This window comes from Lonchura striata, chromosome 2, assembly GCF_046129695.1.
Source record: "Lonchura striata isolate bLonStr1 chromosome 2, bLonStr1.mat, whole genome shotgun sequence".
Taxonomy (NCBI): Eukaryota; Metazoa; Chordata; class Aves; order Passeriformes; family Estrildidae; genus Lonchura; species Lonchura striata.
The window spans coordinates 32204098-32228809 of NC_134604.1; the positions used below are offsets into that span (position 1 = coordinate 32204098).

At 44.0% G+C, this 24712-nt stretch overlaps 1 protein-coding gene across 1 annotated transcript in view; it reads left to right on the forward strand.

Annotated features, from left to right (window-relative positions):
• Window positions 1-385: 385 nt before the first annotated feature.
• The window catches only part of MYO7A (myosin VIIA), a 58486-nt gene continuing 34159 nt past the window's right edge, over window positions 386-24712 (forward strand). Inside the window, exons 1-15 of the mRNA XM_077781289.1 lie at window positions 386-499; window positions 1499-1651; window positions 4600-4617; window positions 7404-7588; window positions 8948-9069; window positions 10867-11009; window positions 11097-11210; window positions 12064-12217; window positions 12872-12948; window positions 14597-14716; window positions 15914-16056; window positions 16408-16618; window positions 17095-17230; window positions 17644-17750; window positions 21022-21078. Of these exons, the coding sequence (XP_077637415.1) occupies window positions 401-499; window positions 1499-1651; window positions 4600-4617; window positions 7404-7588; window positions 8948-9069; window positions 10867-11009; window positions 11097-11210; window positions 12064-12217; window positions 12872-12948; window positions 14597-14716; window positions 15914-16056; window positions 16408-16618; window positions 17095-17230; window positions 17644-17750; window positions 21022-21078 (1839 nt within the window). The 5' untranslated portion in view covers window positions 386-400. The remainder of the gene's footprint in view (window positions 500-1498; window positions 1652-4599; window positions 4618-7403; window positions 7589-8947; window positions 9070-10866; window positions 11010-11096; window positions 11211-12063; window positions 12218-12871; window positions 12949-14596; window positions 14717-15913; window positions 16057-16407; window positions 16619-17094; window positions 17231-17643; window positions 17751-21021; window positions 21079-24712) is intronic.

Genomic DNA, 24712 nt, shown 5'->3' on the forward strand with positions numbered 1-24712 from the left:
ACCACTCATGAGCTTGAGAAGCAGACTTAGGGCAGTGGGGCAGCAGAGAATTATGTCCATACGCTGTATGGACCATGCTCTGCTGCTGGCACCTCGCAGGGGATTTCACAGATTCATGGAATCATTAAGGTTGAAAAACACTTCAAAGATCTTCAAGTCCAACCATTAACCCGGCAGCAGCATGTTCACCACTAAACCACATCCCCAGGTGCCATATGCAAAGCATCTACTTTCCTGAGCCTCTGTGAAAAGGGGTGGTTTGTGGTTTGCAAGGGAAGTCATCTGATTTGTGCTAATGACTTGGCTACAAAACATCAACTGCTTGTATCCCAATGGATGTTGAACTCCCTGCAGTGCTGAGTGTAACTTCTGTCTTTGGTTCCAGGGGGATTATGTGTGGATGGACCTCAAAACCGGACGGGAATTCGATGTCCCCATTGGAGCGGTGGTTAAACTGTGTGACTCTGGACAGATCCAGGTCGTGGATGATGAAGGCAATGTACGTACAAAGGCTTGTGATGTCCCTTCTTCAGATCTATGGCCTTGCTAGGCCAGGGGTCCCAGGGCCATGGACATACTCTCCTGTATGTCCTTGGGAATCAACTGTGCCATAGTTTTGTATGTGTAGACATGACAATGTTGTGTCCCCATTTTCGTGGCTGTACTGGGAGTGCAAGATTGAGAACCTTCTTGAGAACAATGATAGCAGAAGCCCCCAAAATACATTTAGGTAATTATTTGAGCAAACCCACTTACACCTGAGGTTCCTCTGTTGTTATCCAGTTCTTCCTTAACTCCTACCAATACCTGATGTGCCAAACTACTGTTTTTTTCTTCAATTCCCCACCTCTGTTGTTCTACAGTGGTGGCTGGTTTAGAGTAAGGTCTGTATCAAGGTGGTTCTCTGTGCTGCTTTTTTTTTCTTGCTGAAGTAATTGTAAATGTTCCCACTCTCTTCAAGGGTAATAGAGATTTAGTTTGGCAAGGTTCTTGTGGTCAATTTGTAGTGGCTTTTGAAGCCCTTAGAAGTGCTAAGTCTAAATAACGCTGCCAATAAAAGTATGACTTTGCCAGCCCTGTCCATCCCTTTCTCCTTTTCTAAATCATCTTCTCTCTGCTCAACAGTATTTTGTGGGAGAGGGTTAACCAGTGATGTGAAAATGTGAAGGGGAAGATGAATGTGCTGTTTGTTATAAACTCCCCTGATGTGCTGGATGACCACGTTGCCCTGGAGGAGATTCCTGCCAGGATGGCTTGTGTCTCCTGTCTCTTGTTGCTCCAATAAAACTTCAATAAAAAGATGTTTTCCTTCTTTTGTTACAAATCTTTCAAATTCGTCACTGCCTTGCCCCAGGAATAGAAGCTGTGGCACATGTGCTGATGATCTCTTGTGTGTGTTCTTCCATCTGGTCCTTCTCTTTGGGGTGGGCTGTTTGTGTCTTTCATCCAAGTGGTCTCTCATTTGACTTACCTTTCTGTGGCCTTGCTGTTTTCCCAGGAGCACTGGATTTCCCCGCAGAATGCCAGCCACATCAAACCCATGCACCCCACCTCCATCCATGGGGTGGAGGACATGATCCGCCTGGGGGACCTGAATGAGGCAGGAATTCTCAGGAACCTGCTGATTCGCTATCGGGAGCACCTCATCTATGTGAGTGTCCACCTCACCTCACCTCTGGTTCTGCACTCCATGCCCTGCTCTCCTTAGCTCTGGGGAACCCATGTCAGGGGGAACTCTGATTGAACTGAGCATTTGGGTTTCTACCTTCACCTTGTCCCAGGTGGCAAAGGGCTTCTGACTTTGGAGGACATTGCAGAGCTTCTAGATGCCTCAGTGAAAGACTCCATGAGTTAGGCCACAGGCAAAGTCCACACCACCTTGCTGTCCTGCCCCTGTAAAAGTTTTGGGCATGTATATTAGCTTTCTGAACACAGAGTAACCAGTTTAACTCAAGTCATGAGCATATTGTAGTCACCCTAAAGCAAAAGCTTCTCTAGAGGTGTAAACTACATGCTCAATGTGACCCTTCTGCCCTCTCCCCCTGAACTAGTAATTTATTTAACTCAAGGGGCTGAAGACAACCATTGCTGGAGGTGGAAGGGGTGGAGAAAGGATGATGAGGGGCATGCATGAAATAACTGGGAACAAAGAATTAAGCAACTCCCAGAACAGTTCTAAAAAACCTTCCTAGTCTGTGTTCATGGCTTATTAGCCCTGGGCTGCCTGGGATCCTGGCAGGTGATCTCTGAGGACAGCAGTGTCCTTCCTTAGGTGAGCTCAGTCATGTCATGCCCAGTGGACCCAGTGCAGCCTTGCCCATCCAAACAGACATTCACAGATTGAGGGATTTACAGGGAACCAGTCAGAGCTGCATCTCTCTTCTCTTCTTCGCAAAGGCCACCTCCCCAGGAGAACAAGAGTCAGCATTCAAGTCTCTGTGCTGGTTTTATCAATGTTCTCTCTTCAGACAGAAATTCAGAGTACACGTGTTTGTTGCTAGCTAATGTACTCAAACAGCCTCTGCAAATACAGAAAATTTGGTATTACTATTAAATCCTACCATTTTTAGATGTTCAGGTAAGTGCTTGCTATGCCTTTGAAGGCCTTTTCAAAGCCTCCTGGTCATTTAATTTTTAAAAGGCTCTAGAGACTACTAGATTTTCAGGCTGGAGGGAATTACAAGACAGTCAGATTTCACAGATAAAATAAGCTAACAGAGTGTGAGTGGGATTTTATCTATCAAGTCTGTTTGTTCATCACAGCTTGATGTCCAGTGCTTTTTGATATGATGATTTTGGATTAGGTCTGGGCAGTGATGGAGCAGACACCACTCTGCTGCATAGGCTGTTTATATGATTGACAACTCCTTGTCCCTCTCTGGGAGATATCCAGCTCTTCTTTCAGAGATGGAGTCCAATCCTGGAGGAAGGGGACATGGATGCTGAAAAGGCACCCATAAGTCCCCAAAGCCTGGAGGAGAATAGAGACCTCCAAATGCTTCTCTCACTCAGACACATTTTTTGTTGTGCATGATGCCTAAGGCCCTATATTGTCAGTTTAGACAAAAATAGTATAATCAGAAAATTATTCCCACATTATATGAACTGGGTTTCTCTCTTTATAATCAATTTTTCTTGCCATTTATAATGATAAACTAGCAAGTTAATAGCTCAAATTCATACTTGAGGTGGTGTCTCCATGGGCATCCATGGCAGTCACCATAGGTGTCAACAGAGTCAGCAGAGACAAGATTGACTTTCAGCTATGCAAACAGAAGTGCTTTAGAGCTGACTGGAGCTTGGATATCATAGAGGAGTTTATGTTGGAAGAAAATTTTAAGCTGGAGGTTTACAGTCCAACCTCCCCCCGCTCAGAGCACACCCATCTTCAAGGTTAGGTGCAGCACTCATGTGGATAACTGAATTCAAGAAACCTGAATGCCACCCAAGAAGTACAGATGGTCAATGATTTGTAGCTGATTGGCTCATTCAAGGAACTTGAATTTACCCATTGAGCATTGCCCCTTATTCCCCTGCCTGTGGGCACCCTGCAGTGGCACAAAGTGGATTCCTGCTGCTCTCTCTGAGAAAGTTTGGATCGTGTTCTATGTTTTTTCAGTGGTGTCCTTGTGTCTCTTTTGGGGTGTCTGTGTTATTTAGCAAGTTCCTGTTGCCTCTCCAAGTGACCTGAGATCCTCAGATACAATTCTGTGTGTACAGTATCATCAGATTGCCTGTGAATACACCAAGCTCCTTCAAAAAAGCTCTGTCTCTGAGCTGCCTTGCCAAGCTATTCACAGGCATCCAGGAAGATTAGGAACACAAACAAGCACTGTGCAAAGTGTTGTGTGGCAACATCATCTTAATAAGGGCTGATGCAAAGGGCAGCTTTTAGCCTGGAGGTGAGTGTGGGTGGTGATTTGGGCTGAAGTGACACAATAACCACATCAGTTTCTCTACAAGTTCTTCTGGTCCAGTGGTGACAGGGCAGTGTGTCCTTCAGAATTCCTGCCTAAGGGATGGCCACATCCCACAAGGACATTTGCATCACAGAAGTTCCAGGTTACTGTGCCTTGATTGCTCCACACCACTAATGGCTTTAGAGTGCCAGCCGGGGAACTGGGCACAGCACAGCAATTAGTGCAACCTCAGAATCAGAATGACACTCTCAAAATGACAGAGTGCATAGCTTGATAGAGAGCTATGCAAACCACTTCTGTCTATAGGTGTGGAGGCTCAGGAGCCCAACCTTAGATCTCATCTATCAGGAGTGATGGAACTAGGAGGAGTAATTTGTGTCGGATGTGGTAAATATTGATGACAGTTTTGCAAAGCCAAGGTATCATATGGATGCCTGTGTCCAGGGGACACCCAGTCCGCTGAGGTGGTTTTTATTCTGTGGTATAACTAGCACTGCCTTAAAGACAATGAAGTTTCACTGCTTAAAAGGATTTCTGAGCCTGCTGAGTAAATGATTACTTTTCCAATGGGACTTTAGTTCCTCTAGTTTCCTCATGTCCTTAGCTTTGTGGAGGGTGTAGTTCTGCTCTAATAAAATATAATTTCCCTTTTTCTTCTCCCTCACATTTTACTCATAAGACAAACTGCGGCGGGAGGGTAAGTACGACTCTTTGCAATGTCATTTGCAATTGCTGTCATGCCTTCCACTGGATCACTTTTTTCTGTTCACCGTTGTGGCCTTCTCATTTACTTTGCACCACCATTGCTGCTGCTTCATAAATGCACTGAGAGCATCCATCTGCTTTGGTGCAGAGCTTGACCCACATGGTGAAGTTGTGACACATTTCTAGAGCTGGAAAGTCCCCAACATGTGAATGTGGTTAAATCTTTAAGTGCTTCAGTAATGACCTTACCTTGAAGGGAAGAAATGTCTGCAGCAAAATATGAAAAATTTCAACAAGGTATTCTTGCCCTTAGTTTGGCTTGCACACAGCAAAAGAAACTATGCTGAATAGCAAGAGAGTCTGGTGGGGAGTTTGAACTCATGAGTAAGGTTAAATCTCTTTATCTGGAAATGAAACCAGTGCCTGCTACTGATCTCTAAGGGCTGGCAAAATGCAGCAGTGTTTGGTAGAGCTTTAACCCCATAAGAATCCAGATGAAGTCAGCCATGGTGTTCTGGGTAGTGAGGGAAGCAGGCTCAGAAAGGATTTGTTTGGGGCTAATTAAAATGTAGGTCATGCAGGCAGTATTGAATTTGCTGTGGGATGCGGTTCCTGTGGTCAGCTATAGCAGAGTCCCTGCTCTCAGTAAAGCTTTATTTTTCCAATAGAAAAGGGCTTTGACATCACCCAGCAATAGAAACCAGTAAGCTACTATTTCCTTGGAAGTGCCCTTTGGCCCTTGATCAACAGAGTGAACAAAGTTTTGCCTTCTGTCAGCTGTGAGAATTGGGCAAATTGTGATTATTTATCAACTAGGAATGACCTACAAAAACAAGCAATAGTACAAGAGTTCATGCTGACAAAGTGTTTTGTGGATCACAAGGGAAGGGTCAGTGGGAGCATCCAGAAAGAATACCTAATGGTTAACACCTTTAAAAGCCTCTCTGTTTACATTTGTGGCAGGGCAGACCAGTGTGACTAAAACACAGGGATTTCAGAGACCTCTGCAAGGAGTTAGATTAAAAAAAAAAAAAACTCAAGGAAGATGAAAAATGTCCCTAAAATTAACCTGGTGATAAATTGTAAAGAGGAAATGAATGAAGTAATGATGACTCAAAGGAGTCTTCATTAGGGATCTTGATGTCATAATCCCATTCAGAAATTGAGCTCCCTCCTCCTCTGAGCATTGAGGTTACCTGTTCCGTCCCCTTTGAAGGCTTCTCTGGGATGTCTCTGCTCCCTTTTTTCAATACCTTCTTCTTCTAAAATCCAGGTTATATGATTTCACAGCCAATTTCTACCCTTTGGAATTGTGACAACATTGTTCTAGGGCTCAAAGAGCTTTTTTCCCTTACTGGCACATAATCCCCCATTACAGAGGAGAGTATTGTGTCCTTTCCCAGTTAGCACTGTAAAGTCAAACCTCATATGGGACTGAACTGAAAGTTGCTCTTTTGTATTGGCCATGAGAGTAGAAGGTGAGGAGCCTTTAATGGATTTCATCCTCCCTACTATAGGACACAATTGCCACCTACTGGCTGCCTTCAGGATGCCTGAACTGGTGGCAAGTTTTGGAGAGATGGTGTCAAATTATTTATTCTCTCTCACAAGCATCCTTGGCTGTACCACATTGCTGCTTTGTGCTGAAACCTTACTGGGTTTAGGCCATGCAGATGAAAACCCATAAGGATTATATGAATGTTGAATTTACTTATTTTGTTTCCTGAAAAAATATATGCAGTAGTGGGGGCATTTTCACAGCTGCTTCCATCAGGAAAGAAAGGTAAGATTAATCTTGTAACTTCAGTTGCTAAAAATTAACCTAGAGAAATTAGGTTAATTTCTATAGCGACTTCTCTGAAGTCACAGAGTGAAAGTAGCCTTCATCTCATGCCCCTTGGCTAAGCCAAGGTGGAGACCCACTGACTCACCTGCTCTAGACACTGACTTTTAGACAGACGGAACAGGGGAAGGAGGTCCTTATTCTCTGCCTTGAGCTTGGGATGTGGCCAAACCTCCTAACCTCACCGCTGCATCTGAGCAAGATAACAAAGTTCACGAGTCCTTTGATGAGAGGCTTGAGAGAAACAGCTTCTGGAAGGGCAGAAATGAAAGAGCAAGATACTACAGAGGGTTTTGCTACCCAAGGCCCAGGACAGCTGGACCAAAGGCCATTTACAAAATTTCAGAAATAAATGAGAAGGGATATGTCAGGACTTTGTGGACAATAGCCATCTGCACAGGATAAGGTTTAAACTGAAGTATTAAGAGAATTGGTTAGGCAGAGATGGTAGAGAAGAATGCATTGCAGAGGGAAGTTTAGTAGCTGCTGTGGATTGATAAAAACAGGTTAGATAGTCATCTGCCAGAATGGTTTGGATCCAACTGGTCCTGCCTTGAGATATGGGAATGGTTGCCAGGTTTCTTTCACCTATGGTTTCTCATCATACGTGCAATGCAGTAGATATGTATGAATATATGCTGGCTCTGGTGATATTTTTTGCAACTATGAGCTTCTCTTAAGACTCTGAATCTTAGCTGAGAGCATACAAATATGAATTAAGGCTTGCAGCCATGTTGTGCATGATCAATTTAGGGACTTCTTTCCCATTTTACTCCAGGCTCCCCCTGCAAGCATCTCTGACTTGAGCATCATCTTTCATCCAGCTTTTAAAAAGCCTTGATTTTTCTGGCCTCCATCCACATTCCATCCAAGCTGTTAAAGTCTCTCAGCTACACCTCACTGTCCCCATAAACCTTCATGTGTTTTTCCTCCAGACATACACTGGTTCAATACTGGTGGCAGTAAACCCCTACCAGCTGCTACCCATCTACTCACCTGAGCAGATACGCCTGTACACCAACAAAAAGATTGGTGAGATGCCACCACACATCTTTGCAATTGCTGACAACTGCTACTTCAACATGCAGCGCAACAACAAGGACCAGTGTTGCATCATAAGGTGAGTTTCTGAGTTTCCAAATGGGCCATAACCTAAGAGCAGATGACAAGCAGATGCAACGTGCTTGATTTGGAACAGCTTATCAGATAGAGTCAGACACAAAATGGCTGATTAGATCTTCCATCCACATATTCCCAGTGTGGAGAATGTGCGTGTCCCAGTGTGTCTCTGTTTGAAGTCACTCTGTTCCTAGTAGAGGTGCTTTATCAATACTTTGGTATTTATCCTTATAACTCAATAGATCTCATATTCATTTTGAGCTTCCACTTTTAAATTTAAGCTCAATACTCCTACAGACATCAAAACCTCAAACATGGATACCTTCTGCACAAGGAAGGGTCGGGGACAAGCTTGGTCACTGGACCTGTGGTCATTCACACTCCTGAAGGGTGTCTCCATGCATGGCTCTGCTCTGGACTGACCAACCTTGGGCACTAAGGAGTGCCTGGTCACAGTTATGGGTATAGTTCCCTCCAATGTCCGTCCCAAATGGTGGTATAAGCCAGATTTGATGTCCTCAGCCCTCCAACACAGTCCTATAAATTCTGAACGAGTCTGAAAAGGCCATTCAGTGAGGCTTATTTTGCTGGTCTAAAAAAGCATCACATGGGGCCATAGGAGAGTCAATGCAGTGTGCCAGTGGCCTGAAAAGTGAAACAATTTGCCCATGAAGCGAAGACTGGATACTCAATGTTAGGAAGGCCTGTTTCAGTCACTTATTTTGGTTATCCCATGTATCAGACACATCACAGACTCACCCAAATATTTCTGCCCAGCATTCCATGAGATAGCTGAGGTTATCTTTCAGTGAAGAGAAAAGTTTGAGGAGAAGCTCTGGCTTCCTGCCCCATAAGCTTCTCCTCTCTCACCTGCTCCTTGTTAAAACAAGCCTAGGAGACCTGTGGAAGTCCCTGCTGTAAAAAAGCTGTATTTCACAGTCTGCCTTATCACAGCTCAAGACTGGTGATGAAGATGTCCCCTGGGAACAGCTAGATCCTGGACCACAGGGTCATGGTCTGGTGATCATACCTGGAAAAGCACTGACTGAAAGTATTTCACTACCTTCTTAGTGCTGGTTGAATGATGGAATTTGCTGGGGATACCCGAATTCAAGCAACAGCTTGGGCCAAATGGAACATGGAGCAAATCTGGACCTTGGCTGGAAGCTGTCTGGTACCATGTCCTAGCATATGTCCCACAACCAATCCTTGGGATGCTGGAAACCCATCCTTAGTGGTCTCATCCTACCTACACTAACAGAAGAGACAAAGAGACAGAAGTTCCTTTGGAGACAGAGGGAGGGACATTGACAGGAATGCTGCATGGCTCTCACTGACCTCCACTCATGTTGTCTTGCAGTGGAGAATCTGGAGCAGGGAAGACAGAAAGCACAAAACTGATTCTGCAGTTCCTAGCAGCAATCAGTGGTCAGCACTCCTGGATTGAGCAGCAAGTTCTGGAGGCAAATCCCATCTTGGAAGGTGAGGCCTCAGATAATAAAGAATTCTTTTGTAGGAAAAAATAAAAAGCAGATGCAGGAACCATAAAATATAAGCAAATGTAAATCACTTATGTCACACTTTGAGTTTCCAAAAAAGTGACAAAACTTTTTTTTTAAGTACGCTTTTGCTACACAATACATTCAGATTCTTTCCATCTAAATTTATTTTTCACAAGACTAGTATTCTCTGATTTGAGCTCTCAGTGTTTGCTTTAGTACTTTTGACAAATCTTGTTGAAAGCAAAGCATTTCAGCTGACCTGTATTATTTTTTTACTGTTTTGTTACTTAAAATTTGGGGGGGGGGAGGAGGGGGGGGAGAGGGAAGTGGTTTTCCACTTAAAACAATACTTTTCTCACCAGAAAATCCATACGAACTCCTGAATTTTACCTAATTCTGTATGTAGTATGTAAAAGTGCTGATCAATATTTGAGTATCTGATGTTGTCAAAGCTCTTTAGAAAAATCTCACCACCTTCTCCAGTGCTGGACTGCATGCAGAGCTTCAGTATCCCATCAGTGCTGTATTCAGCTAACTAATTATTTTCTTGTTTGGCCATAGTTGCAAAAATCATATTCCTATTCTCTGATTGTTCCATAAAACATCAGTTTAATAGGACCTGAGCTTCACAGCACCTTGTGCTTGCTGTATACAATAGCAAATCCCACCTTTTCCTTCCAACACTAGTGAATGGCAGCAGAATGCAGAAAAAGAAATAAGAGGAGTCCAAGAAAGAACCTGATAATGAGAATCAGCTTGTGGCCTCAATGGGTTCATTGGCAGGCTGTTACTGTTATCAACCCCACTGATTTAATTGGATATCTTTAATTTAAATAGGTTATCTAACCCTCTTGACCCAACATGATTGCCAGATGTACCTTTTATGCTTACACAGAAAAATTGCATTTTCCTTAAAGAGTAACACTGGGGTTGTTCTCTAAGGATAGAGGTTTGATCAGCCTGGTCTAGTGGGAAGTGCCCCTGCCCTTGGCAGAGGGCTTGGAACTAGATGATCTTGAAGGTCCCTTCCAACCCAAATTGGAATAAATAATAATAATTCTATTAAATAAAATTCTATGATTTTTACCTCCTCTGCTTGGTGAATAACCCTCTAGGAACCAACAGAAATGTGACAAGCACACAGGGCACTATTGAATATGCACTTAGTCACTGCTGAGATTCAGGAAAGAAAGGCTCTGTAATTCAAGTGCATGTCCATCACCTGCCAGAAATCCTGGAGCAGAAATTGCAGGGTGTGCTGGCTTGGGGCACTCATCCACACCCAACAGAGGATGGACACGGGTACCTTTCTCTGCACAGTCAGCTTGTAGGGAGAAGTCTCCTGCTGGAGGTTGGCTTAGTTGTCTGTATTTTCCTTTTGGAAGCATTTTCCCTTTTCTTTCCCTCTCAATCATCAAATCTCTCACTAGCATCTCTGTCATTTTCTGCAGAGTCACCTTTCACACTGTAGCCACTCATGCTCAACTCTCCTCTAATTTCATCAGCTGCTGCCAAAATCCTGCTGTCCTAGCCCTTCTTCCTAGATAAGATCACCACATTCCCAAGCTTCCTCCTCTGTGCTCCTCTCTGTATTTCCAAGGAAATTCATCTGATACACATCTTGGGATGAAATTGATCCAGCTAAACTTAAGGGAAGGCTTTGGGGCTGCTTTTAACCCTTTCAGCCTCACTCTTTTGACCTTTTTCCCTCACAATGACACCTGATCCATCATCCTCCCTGCATCAGATCCTCTGTAACGCACCATAATTCTTGCAGCTTTTGGGAATGCGAAGACCATCCGTAATGACAATTCCAGCCGATTTGGGAAGTACATCGATATCCACTTCAACAAAAGGGGAGCCATAGAGGGGGCAAAGATTGAGCAGTACCTGCTGGAGAAGTCCCGGGTGTGCAGGCAGGTGAGGTGATACAACTGCAAGGCGCGGGCAGCTGACCTTTGCCGTGCCGTTCTCCTCACAGAGCTGGCACTTGCTCTTCTCCTGCAGGCCCAGGACGAGAGGAATTACCACGTGTTCTACTGCATGCTGAGAGGAATGACCGTGGAGCAGAAGAAGAAGCTGGGTCTTGGGAAAGCCACAGACTACAACTACCTTGCGATGGTGAGAGCGCACTGAAACAGAGGTTTGGTGGGGTGTTGTGGTGAAAGGTCTTTAGCAAGGCAGAAAGAAAAGAGAGGTGTTTCTGCAACCAAGAGCTGCTTTGCTGGTTATGACCTTCCTGAGCTTTAGCCACAGGGTTTGACAGATCTCTTTGTCTCACCACTGCAAGGTTCATAGTCTTAGTGTAAATCCTTAATCCCTGTGTCTAGACCAGGCTATTTCCACACTTTCTGTGAAGTAGAACACAGGCTTGGATGTGATGGTGTATGGTGCCAAAATGCCACGTGTTTGAAAGTAGCCATGGTGTTAGATAAGACCTGCTGCTCTTGAGGCAGTGATGGCTGTAGAGGAGTGCTTGTCCGGATGGCACATTCTCAGCAGAATATGGGACTGAGCTGTGTGTGCTCCAAGTGTCCGACCGAGCCAGCAATCTCCAACCCCGCTCCCTATATACTAGTGTTGATATCTAGAAGAGCTGATAGAAGCAGGTGTAATTCAGGCTGGTGCATCATCAGCAAGGCTGGGACCCAGCTTTCTAACTGGATCAGTGGGAGCCTCCAGCTCCCTATCCCCATCTCAGAGAGCTTTTTCTCTTCTGCTGATGGCAGTCAGACACAGGGTACCTGGGGACAATGGGGTAAGTGTAGGTCACAAGGTTCAGCACTGAATCATAGAATATGACAAAGAGCAGAGCCTGATCCACAAGTTCAGCATCATCCCTTAAACAAAACCTTCCTAGTTCTGGGGGAAGTCCTGATAGTTTAGGATTATACCCTGCTGGTATAATCCTGATAGTTTAGGATTATATCCCTGGCTTTGCTCCATGCAGTGTGTGCCCCGTTTGCCTCCCCAGGGTAACTGCACGACCTGTGATGGCAGAGATGATAGCAAGGAGTACGCCAATATCCGCTCCGCTATGAAGGTCCTCATGTTCACCGACACTGAGAACTGGGAGATCTCCAAGCTGCTGGCTGCCATCCTGCACATGGGCAACCTGCAGTATGAAGGTAAAAGGACAAAATACAGGGACATGGTCCAGTGCACTGCTGCTCTTTATTCTGCCTGCTGACAGGGAGCCAAGCTTAGGGATGGAGGGCTGTATCCAGAACACCTGCCATGGTACCATGCCAGGGACTCAGGTGTTTATTATGGCATTGTAAGGACAAGAAATAAGGAATAATTCCACCTGCCCACAGCAGCACTGCCAGGCTGCAGTGTGCTCAATGACATCCACGTTTCTGAGTGTTGTGAGGTTGAATATGGACACAGGCCATTCAGTAGACTCAGGTTTTACAAAGAGAGACTAATGGAGTGTTTGCCTGTGTGATAGGATATGCCTTTGTAAATGTACCAAACAGCTCTGCTGTCAGAAATGACGCAGCAATTTAAAAAGCCTCTTCAGAAGGCAGAGGCCTAAAGCACTTTGATGCTAAAACATTTCTACATTCCTTACTATCTGGTCTGGCAGAGCAGAGTACAGGTCCTTTGCATCCAGCAGCAGGACTCCAGCAGATGTGTGAACTTTTCTCTCCCTTCTGATGCCAGATTTAGCCAGGACATCACACAGAGGCAGAGGAGAAAGACCCTTTCCCTCACCCCATCCACTTTCTGCAGAGACACATCCCTTGCTGATGGCTTTCCCTCTGCCTTTCTTTCCCCAGCTCGGACCTATGACAACCTGGATGCCTGCGAGGTTGTTCAGTCAGCATCGCTCATCACTGCGGCAACACTGCTAGAGGTCAGTGGCCCTGAAATGCTGCTGTTCCCTTTCTGATTCAATCACAGGTTCTTGGTATTGTGAAAAAGCTTTGTCTGAGCCAGCCTCTCCTTGCATCACCAGCTCTAGGAGGCTGAAGAGGCCTGGATGAGCCATATTGTGTCCTGCATTGGCAGCATGAAGGTGAATGTCTCCATCTGGGCTGAGTAGCCAGAGGAGGCTACAAAGATACTCAGAAGGCTGGAGCACCTCTTCTGTGGAGACAGGCTGAGAGAATTGGAGTGTTTCAGCCTGGAGAAGAGAAGGCTCTGGGGACAGCTTAGAGCCCCTTTTAGTACCCAGAGGGGCTCCAAGAGAGCTGGAGGAGGGACTTTTGACAAGGGCATGGAATGATAGGACAAGGAAGAATGGCTTCAAAATGAAGGAGGACAGGTTTAAATTAGATATTAAGAAATTCTTCACTGAGGGCAGTGAGGCACTGGAACAGGTTGCCCAAGGATTTTGTGGCTACTCCACTTGTGGGAATGTTCAAGGCCAGGTGTGATGGGACTTTGAGTGACCTGGTATAGCAGAAACTGTTCCTGTTGTGGGGTTGGAACTAGATGGCCCTTAAAGGTCCCTTCCAGCCCAAACTATACTATGATTCCATGATCCAATTATCTGAGCTCCCCTTCATACCAGCAAATAGGAACAGACTCTCAGGTGGCACATCATCCTAGAAAGGGCATCCAAAATACCTGAGTCCCTAAAGAAGGATGTTTGCCTCACTGATATAAAGAAAGCTCATAATGGTGCTTGAGACAGATGTCATATACATTCTGTGTATCTGAAGAGTGAGGTGAGATGACCCTCACTGAAATCATCCATGCAATGACTGGGGCATTCTTCAGTGGCCTTCTCAACAGCTAACAGGGACATCATCTCATCTCCATAGGCACTGCTGGTCCCAGAGTGTGATCCACAATTCTCTATCCACTTAGGGAGTGGAAATTTCCCTGAAGTATAAAAAGGGGTCAAGGTGTATAGTAAAAATGCAGTGATCCCCGGATACAGGAAGAAATGATGTCTGGCTCCAGATCAGAAGGCTGAAGGATAGATTTATTAAAACTATACTATATTACATTAATATATTATTTAAAGAGATACTATACTATTCTACATGCTTACTTCTTACTTATCTATCTAAAAACTAACAAACTCATGACTCTGCTGAGAGTCTGGGACACAGCTGGATCCGATTGCTCATTGAACCCAAACAACCTTCACCAGAATCCAATCCAGCAATCACTTCAGCAATCCAGCAATCTCCATACCACATTCCACATGGGGAAAACAAAGAAGCAGAGATAAAGATTGTTTTCTCTTCTTCTCTCTGTGCTTCACCAAGAAATCCTGAGAGACAGAATTATGTCTCTGTCCAGAGAATGTGAATGTCACAAAGGTGATGTAAAGCTTTAACCCATGCTGGTAGCATAAATCTTTGCAGGCTTTGCTCTGCTTTCTCATTCTGTCTTCCCACACCTTGTTAACATCTCATGCTAAGTCACAAGAACACCTTCCAGATTAAAGCACGGTATAAAAATGTTAATTTTTCTCTCTGAAAATACCTGTGTCTTCATTTGAGGTACCTCCCCTGTACAGTAGCTGTGTTTGGTGTTGTCCCTGGCAGGTTGAGCCTCAGGATGTGATGAACTGCCTTACCAGCCGGACTATAATCACGAGGGGAGAAACTGTCTCCACTCCTCTCAGCATGGAACAAGCGCTGGATGTGAGGGACGCTTTTGTAAAGGTAAGTCATAGGGCATTTCCTTATGCCTTCTGTTGATAAGCTGGAGTAATCTGCCCCTTCTGAGCCTGGAGCATCCACTGCACAAGAAAAGTGTCTCCCTTGGTGCCTGTGTGAGTCCAGATCAGCAAACACCCTTGAAACCGTGTTTTAATTGGGATGTACAAAGACTTGAGATGGAAGGAGTCTTGGTAACCTGCTCTGCAAGGGATTTGCAATCTGGACTGGAGATTGTATTCAAAGGGGACCTGCAGAAGTACGCAGCATTCTGAAATGACTTTATCTCAGCTTCTAGAAAGATCCTCAGTTGCTGTAAAGCAGAACAACTCAACCAACACCTCTAGCATACACAGCTGAATTTCAGGATTTGGGAACATAAGCAGCAGTAAATACAGAACAACACAGGTCCAGGGATAGAGCAGTCCAGAAGCCATCAGAGCACTTAGACCATCTTGAGCCTTTGGAGTGATGAAAGTTGATGTGATAGGTATGCATCATTGCTGTGCTGTTTGCAGCCCCACGTAAAATTCTGAGACAATCATTATTGGCATGCTTTGGCCAACTTGAGTCCTCATTTTATCTGTGGGGAATTGGTAGATCAAGCTGGTTTAATAGTTAACTAGTCTGCAAATCCTGAGTGTCTTCTCTAGTGGTGAACTGGGCTTCCCTCTTGGTCACACTGCTGTAATTTATAAGATAAAAATTAATAACAATTTAAAACATGAAGTTCTACAATTACTGAAGCAGCATTATCTGTGTTATTAGATCAGCAGACTGTTCAGCCAGTGCTGCAATGTTTCAGTGAGCACGTTGCTCAAGTGAGCAAGATGTTCTTGCAGTGTAATTTGGCTCTGCTCCGCTGATCTGTAGAGAGAAATGTGTGGAAACCAAGGAAAGGACTGTCTGGCTTCACAGCAAGCACATAGATCCAAAATTTATCACTATCCAAATTTGGGGTTTGCTCTTAGTTGTCCTATAGCTAGGCTTTCAGGTCTGTGTTCCTTGATCTACAAAATGGTTCTTGAAGCTTTAAACCATGACAAGAGTCCAGCATAAACATTGGTGAGCACATCCTCAGGGACTGTCTGGTTGTTGGACACGCTTTAGGAGAACCTGTTGACATCAAGGGTGAAGTGGTGACAGACTAGCGGGACAAACTGCTGAACTGTCTCAGTGGGCTCCATCTTTGGGATGTTGCAGGGAATCTATGGGCGACTTTTTGTGTGGATCGTGGAGAAGATCAATGCTGCAATTTACAGACCTCCTTCCCAGGAACTCAAAAGTATCAGGAGATCCATTGGCCTTCTTGACATCTTTGGCTTTGAGAACTTCACTGTGAACAGGTATGGAGCCTGCAAAAGGAGAACCAGGTCTTAATCCTCCTTCGCAAGCCCAAGCTCAGGGTCTTGCAGTCCTTTCACCTCTCCTGAAGTGAACTGGACTGGGTTGGACCAACACTTTTTCTATATGAGAAATGCTCAGAGCTAATCAATCAGTTTCTAAACTGATTTAGACCACACACAACATATTGTTTTGGGAGAAAAACTGATTGTCTGAACCAATAAGGAAATTCTAAGCCAACAGCAGCCTTACTGAGTAGTTGACAAGGTCTGAGAGTATTGTTTCAAGCGTGGAGAGAGAAAAATTTATCAGGATGTATATAAAAAGGCCTTTTCTTGACCTTCCCTCCACAGTTTTGAGCAGCTTTGCATTAACTTTGCAAATGAAAATCTGCAACAGTTCTTTGTGCGCCACGTCTTCAAGCTAGAGCAGGAGGAGTACAACCTGGAGAACATCAACTGGCAGCACATCGAGTTCACAGATAACCAGGATGCCTTGGACATGATTGCCATCAAGCCTATGAACATCATCTCCCTCATTGATGAGGAGAGCAAATTCCCCAAGGTGTGTTTTGGGCTCAGCCTTGCTGCCAGTGACTCTCCTGATTTTATACCCTTTGCACTTGCATACTGGCTCCCTGTGAGAGATCTGCTCAGCCCCAAACACACATTCACCAGTAGCCTGCCTATTTATAGTTTTTATTGCTCTCTTAAATTTTATTTTCTCAGTGTCACAGAAACAAGTGTTTCTGATGGGAAAATATGCCTGCAAGAGGCTCAAAACCATCTATTGGCAAAGTTTAAGAGAAAATAATGTTAAATATACTTGTTTTAGAGCATTATTTTGAATACAGTAGTACACATCAGTGATATGTAATCAATTTCTGTAATTTCTGCACTTGACATACCTTTTCCAACATACCACTTCTCAACATAAATGCACGTTGACGTCAAGACAAGAAAGAAATGTGCTATTGACTGGAAAATTATTTCAATGGGACTGGCCTTGGTTAAATGTCAGATCTTTTCATGCATGTACAGGGTACAGATGCCACCATGTTGCACAAGCTGAACTCCCAGCACAAGCTTAACACCAACTATATTCCTCCAAAGAATAACTACGAAACCCAGTTCGGCATTAACCATTTTGCTGGAATTGTTTACTACGAAACAAAAGGTATGGGGCACCTCCTAAGGCACTGCAGGTGGTGAGGGGATATTCATGGGCAGACCAGCCACTGCTGTGTTGGAGTAGGGCAGGGTGGTAGTCCACAGTAGTGTCAATGTATTCCTTTTCTGGCTGCAATGACTTGGCCCTCCAGCTGTGCCCATGAGCTGCAGAGTTTGGTGCTGTTTCATTCGTGTGTGCCTGTGACAGAATGGCAGTGCTTTGCACCACTGCATCTTCAATCCAGTCTGAAGATGCACCTCTGTCTTCCTTCTTGTGGTCTCTCTCTCTCTTGCCTACTCATTACTCCCATTAACGTCACCAAGAACATCCAGTAATCCAACAACCCAGAAGCTGCTTGCAGCTCACATGCTGACCATGTTGCACTGTGTCATCTGTGTGTTGTCCCATTATTTCTCTAGGTTTCTTGGAGAAAAACAGGGACACGCTGCATGGAGACATCATTCAGCTGGTGCATTCCTCAAAAAACAAATTCATCAAGCAGATCTTCCAAGCAGATGTGGCAATGGTAATACAGGCGGGAGAAGATCTTTATTCATGAGGAGGGGTGTTCCTGGAAGGGTTGGAAGATATGCAGAGTCATATTGCTCTGACGCTCCTTGGGGTGTCTCAAACCTGTTAGTGAGAGTCAACCATCAGGAAGTGTTAATGCAGTGTCATGGGTGCATCCACACTCACACCCCCAGTTCACTGCATCTGGTTCATCAAATGCATAATTTTTTTTTTTGCTCTGAAAGCCCCTCAGACTTGTGTAGGGACTGGAACAATTAGGTTTATGATTGTAGAAATCTGAGAGAAAAGTAACTGTGCCTTCCAGTTAGGTCATCCAGGTATGTGTATAATAGAATGAGATGTAAACTAGCAGAGGGCAGGTTTAGATTAGGTGTTAGGAAGAATTTCTTCCCTGTGAGGGTGGTGAGATACTGGCATAGGTTTCCCAGAGAAGCTGTGGATGCCCCATCCCTGGAAATGTTCAAGTGTTGAAGCAATCTGGTCTGCTGGAAGGTGTCCCTGCCTATGGCAGGAGAGTTGGAACTATGTGACCTTGAAGGTCCCTTCAAACTCAAAACTTTCTGTGAGTCCAAGTAAAAGTCAAATACTTGTCAAGCAGAGTAGAACAAAAGGGCAGTCTTGCTGTCGTTAAGCCCTGCAAAACAGGACTTGGAGGGAACAGTTATGTTTTGCTGTTACAACAACAGAGAGAGGGAACACCAGTTATGAAAGCTGAACTTGGAAGCTCTTCTTTCCACATCCCAGTCCTCCAGGAGGTTATGTGCTTACTCTATGCTCAGTATGAGAGAAGACTGTGTGTCCTGAAGTTTCAGAGAAAGGCAGAGTTATTGCTTTAACCCTTTCCACCCCATTTGAGCATTTCTTACTGAGATCCCATCTTAAATGCTGAGATTAGTGGCGATTTTACTTATCCCCCAGTCTTTCCCAAGGCAAAAGCCATGGGACTGCAGAGGGTGTGGGGATAACATTTTTCAAAGCAAACAAATTTTTTGGCAGTCGGAGTCCCATTTCCAAATGCCAGCCAATGCCACTGATGGGCCAAGGGACTTAGGGACTTTCAGGAGTGCCAAGTTCTAAGTGCTGAATTCCTTTACTTGCCAAGGGAAAGAAATATTTACATTCCTAAGACATTTCTTTGAATGTGCTATGTGCTGTTTGGCAAGCCTTGTTCATTACCTTCAGCCATTCAGTTTTGCTCCTGCTGAAATTAATGATCATTATCCTTTTGACTTCATTCGGAATAAGAGAACATTTATCAATTACTAATTAAGCTACCGATAGGCAGGACACTCCTGTTGGGTTCAGCACTATCCTCAGAAGTGGACACTCCTGTTGAAGTAGACGCTAACTCCCTTAGCATCAGTGCTGCTGCTTACTTTGCTTTTTATTCCTTATTCTTCGCTGCTTTTTATTTCTGGTGTAAGCTTTGCAGTTGACCTTGAAAGTGATTTCTTTCTTCTTTGGGCAGAGCAGAGATGCACTCTGGGGCATTAATGAAAGGGTTTGCACAGTCACACAAGCTTTCTCACAGGGATCCCTACCAAAGCATCTTAAAAATATTCTGGAAATATATAATAGCAAAGTTGAGATGTCTGCCTGGATGTTGTCTAGGACTTGAGAACTGAAACCTTTGAAAGCATCAGATCTCTTTTTTTTTTTTTTTTTTTTTAATGTAAACTGCTTGGGGTTTTTTGGGGTTTTTTTAAGTTCCACTAGACATTTCAGAATCTGTCCCAAGTGGTGGTCTCTGTGCTTTGATACTTTAATGATGCCTGGCTTTTTTTTTTGGAATGAGAAATTTTTAGCCTGGTGTCATGGAACTGGAAGAAGAGCCAACATTGTGTAACAACTCCCCTAGTTATGCACATTGTCACTGTGAATCTGGAGAGCACTAATTCCTTGAACAAAAATTCTCAGACAAGCAGGATCCAACATGGGGCTGAGATGCTTTTGCCATTGCTTTCCATCAATGTTCAGTAATGTTTGCAGCCCTTTTGTTAGGACATGTGCCCCAAAAGAGAGAGCAAGTGAGCCTGGGTCACAGAAATTCACTGCTCTTAGCAATGATCTGTGGTGAAGTGTCCTTGGTATGTCTTAGAATTGTGCGTGCCTTCCTCAAGCTTCAGTGAGGCAGTCTGTGGAGAAACTTTCCAGAGACACTCAGGCTTGGTCAATCAAATATATTCTCTTAAAAAGAGACAAGTGGCTGTTCAGCTAAGGGCTAAATCAAATCATGAGGCATTTTGCTCAACACCTTCTCAACTTTGGTTCTCAGGAGCTTATTGATGAGTTTGTAGGATTTTGTGAGTCAGTTATAAGTCCACATCTGCTTTACATTCAGTCTTTCAAATGGGGTCCTTATATTCCAGAAACTTGAGACAGCCACAGATCAGAGAAATTTGAAAACTGGTTGAGATTGTATATTTGAATGTTGTAGTAACTGATTGGTCCCTGAAAGATGTAATATCTGTACACAGTAAAACCTGTGTGGTGAACTGGGTATTTCTGGAGCACATGGGGCTATAAAGTCCCACTTCTTCATGGTCATCACAGAGACAGTTTATCTGCATGTGTTTGCTGAATAGGAACATTGTTTTGAGTGGTGCCAGATGAAATTATGGATTGAGTGGGAGTTGTACGCTGTTCCTCTGAGGGATCAGCTGGTATGGTCTGGCAGCACTGCTTGCTCAAGGAACAGGTAGAAGGAGCAGTGAAGGATGGAACCCTGTAAAGTTAAAAACAAATGGGAAAGTGGGGGTGGGGGGGTGGGCAGGATGGCTTTCCCCTTGGCAAAAGTTTAAATTCTATCAAAAATACCTGATTTGGGATTAAAATTGGGGAGGGAGGGATTTCTTTTCAATTCTTGTGCTTTGTTCCTGGAACCTTCCCAACTAATGTATATTGAGAGCAGAGATGTGTGAGGAAGAAGAGTGGGAATGGCTGAAATTGGGTGGACAAAGAGTGGGGTTAAAAAATTTATAGTTTGTTTCCAAGAAGCAAGAGCTGAACACTGACAGTTCCCTCAAATTCAAAGAAGTAAACATCAAGACAAAGGAGAAAAACCAGGAGAGAGTTAGACAAAAATCTAAGAATTAATGCATTTTGTTAATGAGATATGAAACAGCTGGGCTTCCAAGACTAAAATGTCAATGTCAGGCTCCCATTTCAGTTATTCCTTCTTTTCACTGTTTGCTCTTCTCTGTCTCTGTTTTGTGTTTTGTTTTTTTGTTGTTTGTTTTTTTTTTTTTTACCTGTGCTTCATGTAGTTTCTCTGTGGCTATGCATCCAGCACATTTGGCCAGTCGCCCACACCCACACCAAAGGTAAACTGAATACATGAGTTCCTCTTTTGTATACTCACCTCTCCTTGGCAAGGATTGTGCTTTACTCCTGTTGGTTTATTCCTCTTCCTATATTATCTATAGAGGATCCATTTCCAGTGACCAATGTGTTGGAGAGCATTTTTACAGCTTGTTGAATAGGTACATGTGTATGACTATGTCACTTAATGCTAGAACTCAACTCAGAACATTGTAATGATGGGAATTTGGTTTGGATAAAATCAGAACCAGGCTCAGCCAAAATTTTGTGGCTTTTTTTTTCCATTATATTTGAATCATTTCAAATAACTTCAGATGGATCATCTGGGATTTGGCTGTTGTTTACCATGGTGCCACCATCGGCTTCAGTGGGACATAATTCCTCCAAACAACTGCAAATCTCACCCAGTTTTGCACTTTTTGAGGCAAGATGGCTCACAAGCGAAGAGAGACCCCCAGGATTGCATTTCTGGGTTGTTGGAATTGCTATCATTTTTGGAAGTGGAGGGTTAGTTCTTGTTCAGGGGGGACCTCAGATCCAAGCCTTCAAAGACAAGGTAATATGAAATTTTGTCATGATAATCAAAACAGGCTTTTGGCACCTCTTTTCTGTTGCATCTCATCTGCTGACTGGTTCTGATAACTTCCCAAACCTTTCTTGCTAGTTATTTGGCCATAAGGTAGCATATGGTGTGCTAAAAATTTTATGATATAAGCTTTGTGACTCTGCTCACATTTCCACAACCCCTTGATCACCAGAGGATTAGCCTGCTTTTCAAAATTCAGCTCTTTGCATGGGGCTGAATTTCATCCCTTTTTGCTTCTGCAGTATCTTGGATGTTTGGATTTGGAATTCCAATGAGGAGGATCTGACCCAAAATGACTGAAAGCCATTAATTCCAGAGGTGGACTCCTTCCCCTCTGTATCATGGTTAAAATTGTTTCAGTTGGAACATATCACTGGGCCTTGCTCTAGAGTTGTAGTAAAAATAATAGTCTTTCCTGAGTTAGGATATGAGAGAGCTGGAGAGGGCCTTGAGTGATTGGAATGGCTTTAAACTGAAAGAGAAAATGTTTAATTAAGGCATTAGGAAGAAATTCTTTACTGTGAGGGTGGTGAGGCACTGGCACAGGTTGCCCAGAGAAGTTGTGGTTGCCCCATCCCTGGAAGCGTTCAAAGCCAGGTTGGATGGGGCTCTGAGCAACCTGGTGTAATGGAAGGTGTCCCTGCCCATGGCACTGGGGTTGGAACTAAATTAACTTAAAGGTCCCTTCCAACCCAAACCATTAATAATTATGTGATTCTATGGTGGGATTAAATCCAGGAGACAAATGTGCAAAATCTGTCAGAAATACTTAGACCAGTTTTTTCCTCTGAAGATGTCAACAGGTGGTACAGAGAAATGGGAGTTTTGTTGTTGTCATAGATGATCTTACAACTAAACTTTGTGTTTTGTAGGTTTTCTAATGAAAAATAATTGTTAATATTTGTTAGACATTGAGGTAAAGGTGGAACAGCCAAGATAAAAATGATTTTTCATGTATATATATATATATGTGCATGTCAATAAGCTTGTAGTTCAAAAGAGTGATACTTGGCACTTTTGTGTATCCCGTATCAGCTTTGCATTGGAAGGCACTTTCCAGACTGCACAGCCTTTAGGAGAGAGACTCTCTTCACTATATGATGCTACAGAATGAGGTGGCCTCATCTTTCAGTGGTCCTGAAGGTCACCCCAGTGACATTTCATATAAAAATATAACAAATAAAAAAAGCATTGTTTTGCCCAGAAACTGCATGTCACATTGGCATGGCTCAATTTAGTGACCACATAATCCTAAAGAGATGGGAGGATGGTCCTTTGTCCAGAACCTTTCCCCAGAGTATTGCTGGTGGCACATGCTTCACCCTCCTTCCCTAGCTCTCCCCAAGTATTTAATCTTTCTGCATTTCACTGAAGCAGGCTGCCATCTCCTGATGGTGTTTCTGGTGCACCAGCAGCCTTGTCCTTCAAGGAGAAGAAGGTGCATGAGACAGAAGGAATAACCTTTGACATTTCTGGCTCAGAGACTTTTGTCCTTGTAGTAGCCATTCTCCTTGCCTTTTGTCTTGGTGCTACTGCAAACAGCCATGTATGTGTTTGCACTTCCAAAGTTCAGACTGGCTTGAGATGGCAGAAAGATGTGGAATTGAAGCATGTCTAGATGTCATGCTGGTCTGCACATCATTCTAAACTCTCTTCTGCGTGCTCCTTCTCTGTAAATCATCTAATTATCTTCTTTTCCTTGTTTTGCTCTTCTGTTTTTGAGTATTTTCCTCTTTTGATATTGAGTACAGGCTGAGTGCTGCAGTCTGGGGTGCAGCATCTGTGAGTCCTGCTCATCCTTCCCCATTTTACACAGGTCTCATCCTCCCTTCTACTGGGCATTGTATGAACACAAGTGAAGAGAGAGTCTGAGTCTCAAAGATTTTACAGTCTTGGAGTTTGAAAGCTATGAAGAGTCTGGCCAGGGAAAAGCAGAATGTGTCAGCCCTTTCTCCAACAGGCTATGGGGACTGGGTCTGATTTTAGCTTAAAAAAATGCTTCTCCTCTGCAGAAAATCCTGTATATTCAGTGTCTTCCTAGGCTGTGTTAAGAGGCTGCTCCACTCCTTTTTTTGAAGTTATTTTGTTGAAGTAATGGAAGAGGTGTGATTCTCTCCAAGCTGTTGAGGTGAGGCAGAAGGAACCACAATTACTTGAGTGGTGTCACCCATCCTGAAGGATGAAGCTGATGCAAAACACTTGTCAGAGTATTTATTATGTATCTGAGAGCCCAAAAAAATGCCCATAGGGGTGGTGCCCACCATTGAGAGGAGTCTGTGCACAAATGTCAGGCCCTGAATTGTCATCCCTGAATGGGATGATGTGGTCTTGGCATGGGGAGCCCAGACCACTCTGACTATTTTGGTCAGGAAGACAAGCTGCTCTCCGGTCACTGTCCCTTCCTTCCAACCCCTCCCAGCAAAAAGCCCTCAGATGTAAGAATGGAGATGGCACCACTGCTTTTTGCCAGATCTGGATGCATGCAGGAAAGAAATGCAAGGTGCCAGCAACCTGGAGAGGCATTTCTTGGTGTCTGGGAGAAAACCACTCGTGCATTCCTTTGTAGACCCTTGTACAAAGTTTTGCTCCCTTCTAACACCATGGCATAAAAATGATCTCTCCCAGACAAGCACAAACTGACTAAAATTTGGCTAACATGCAATTGTTTTAGACTGCCAGTCCTGCTCCTGCATCTGTTGCTGCTTCTAACCCCTGTGGCTATCCTTACCCACCTCACAGCGGTGACCTTGCGTGCATAATTAGCAATGCGATAAGAAAACATTCATCAAAGCCTTTCAAACCAGGATTCTTGCTGAAACAGCCTTTTCCTCAGAAAATCTGTGACAAAATATGAGCATCAGACTCTACAGTGCTCTGCACGTAGCAGCTGTATCCATTAATTACTCTAGATTTGTTAGCAGTTTGTCCTTCTGGGGCCGATTTTGCTGGGAGAGATTGCTGGTAGGCTCCCATGCTCTTCTTGGCAAGCAGGCCAGGTTTTTGTGGTGTTTGCATGAGCTGGATTTTCTTTTGTTGGAATTCCATGATGA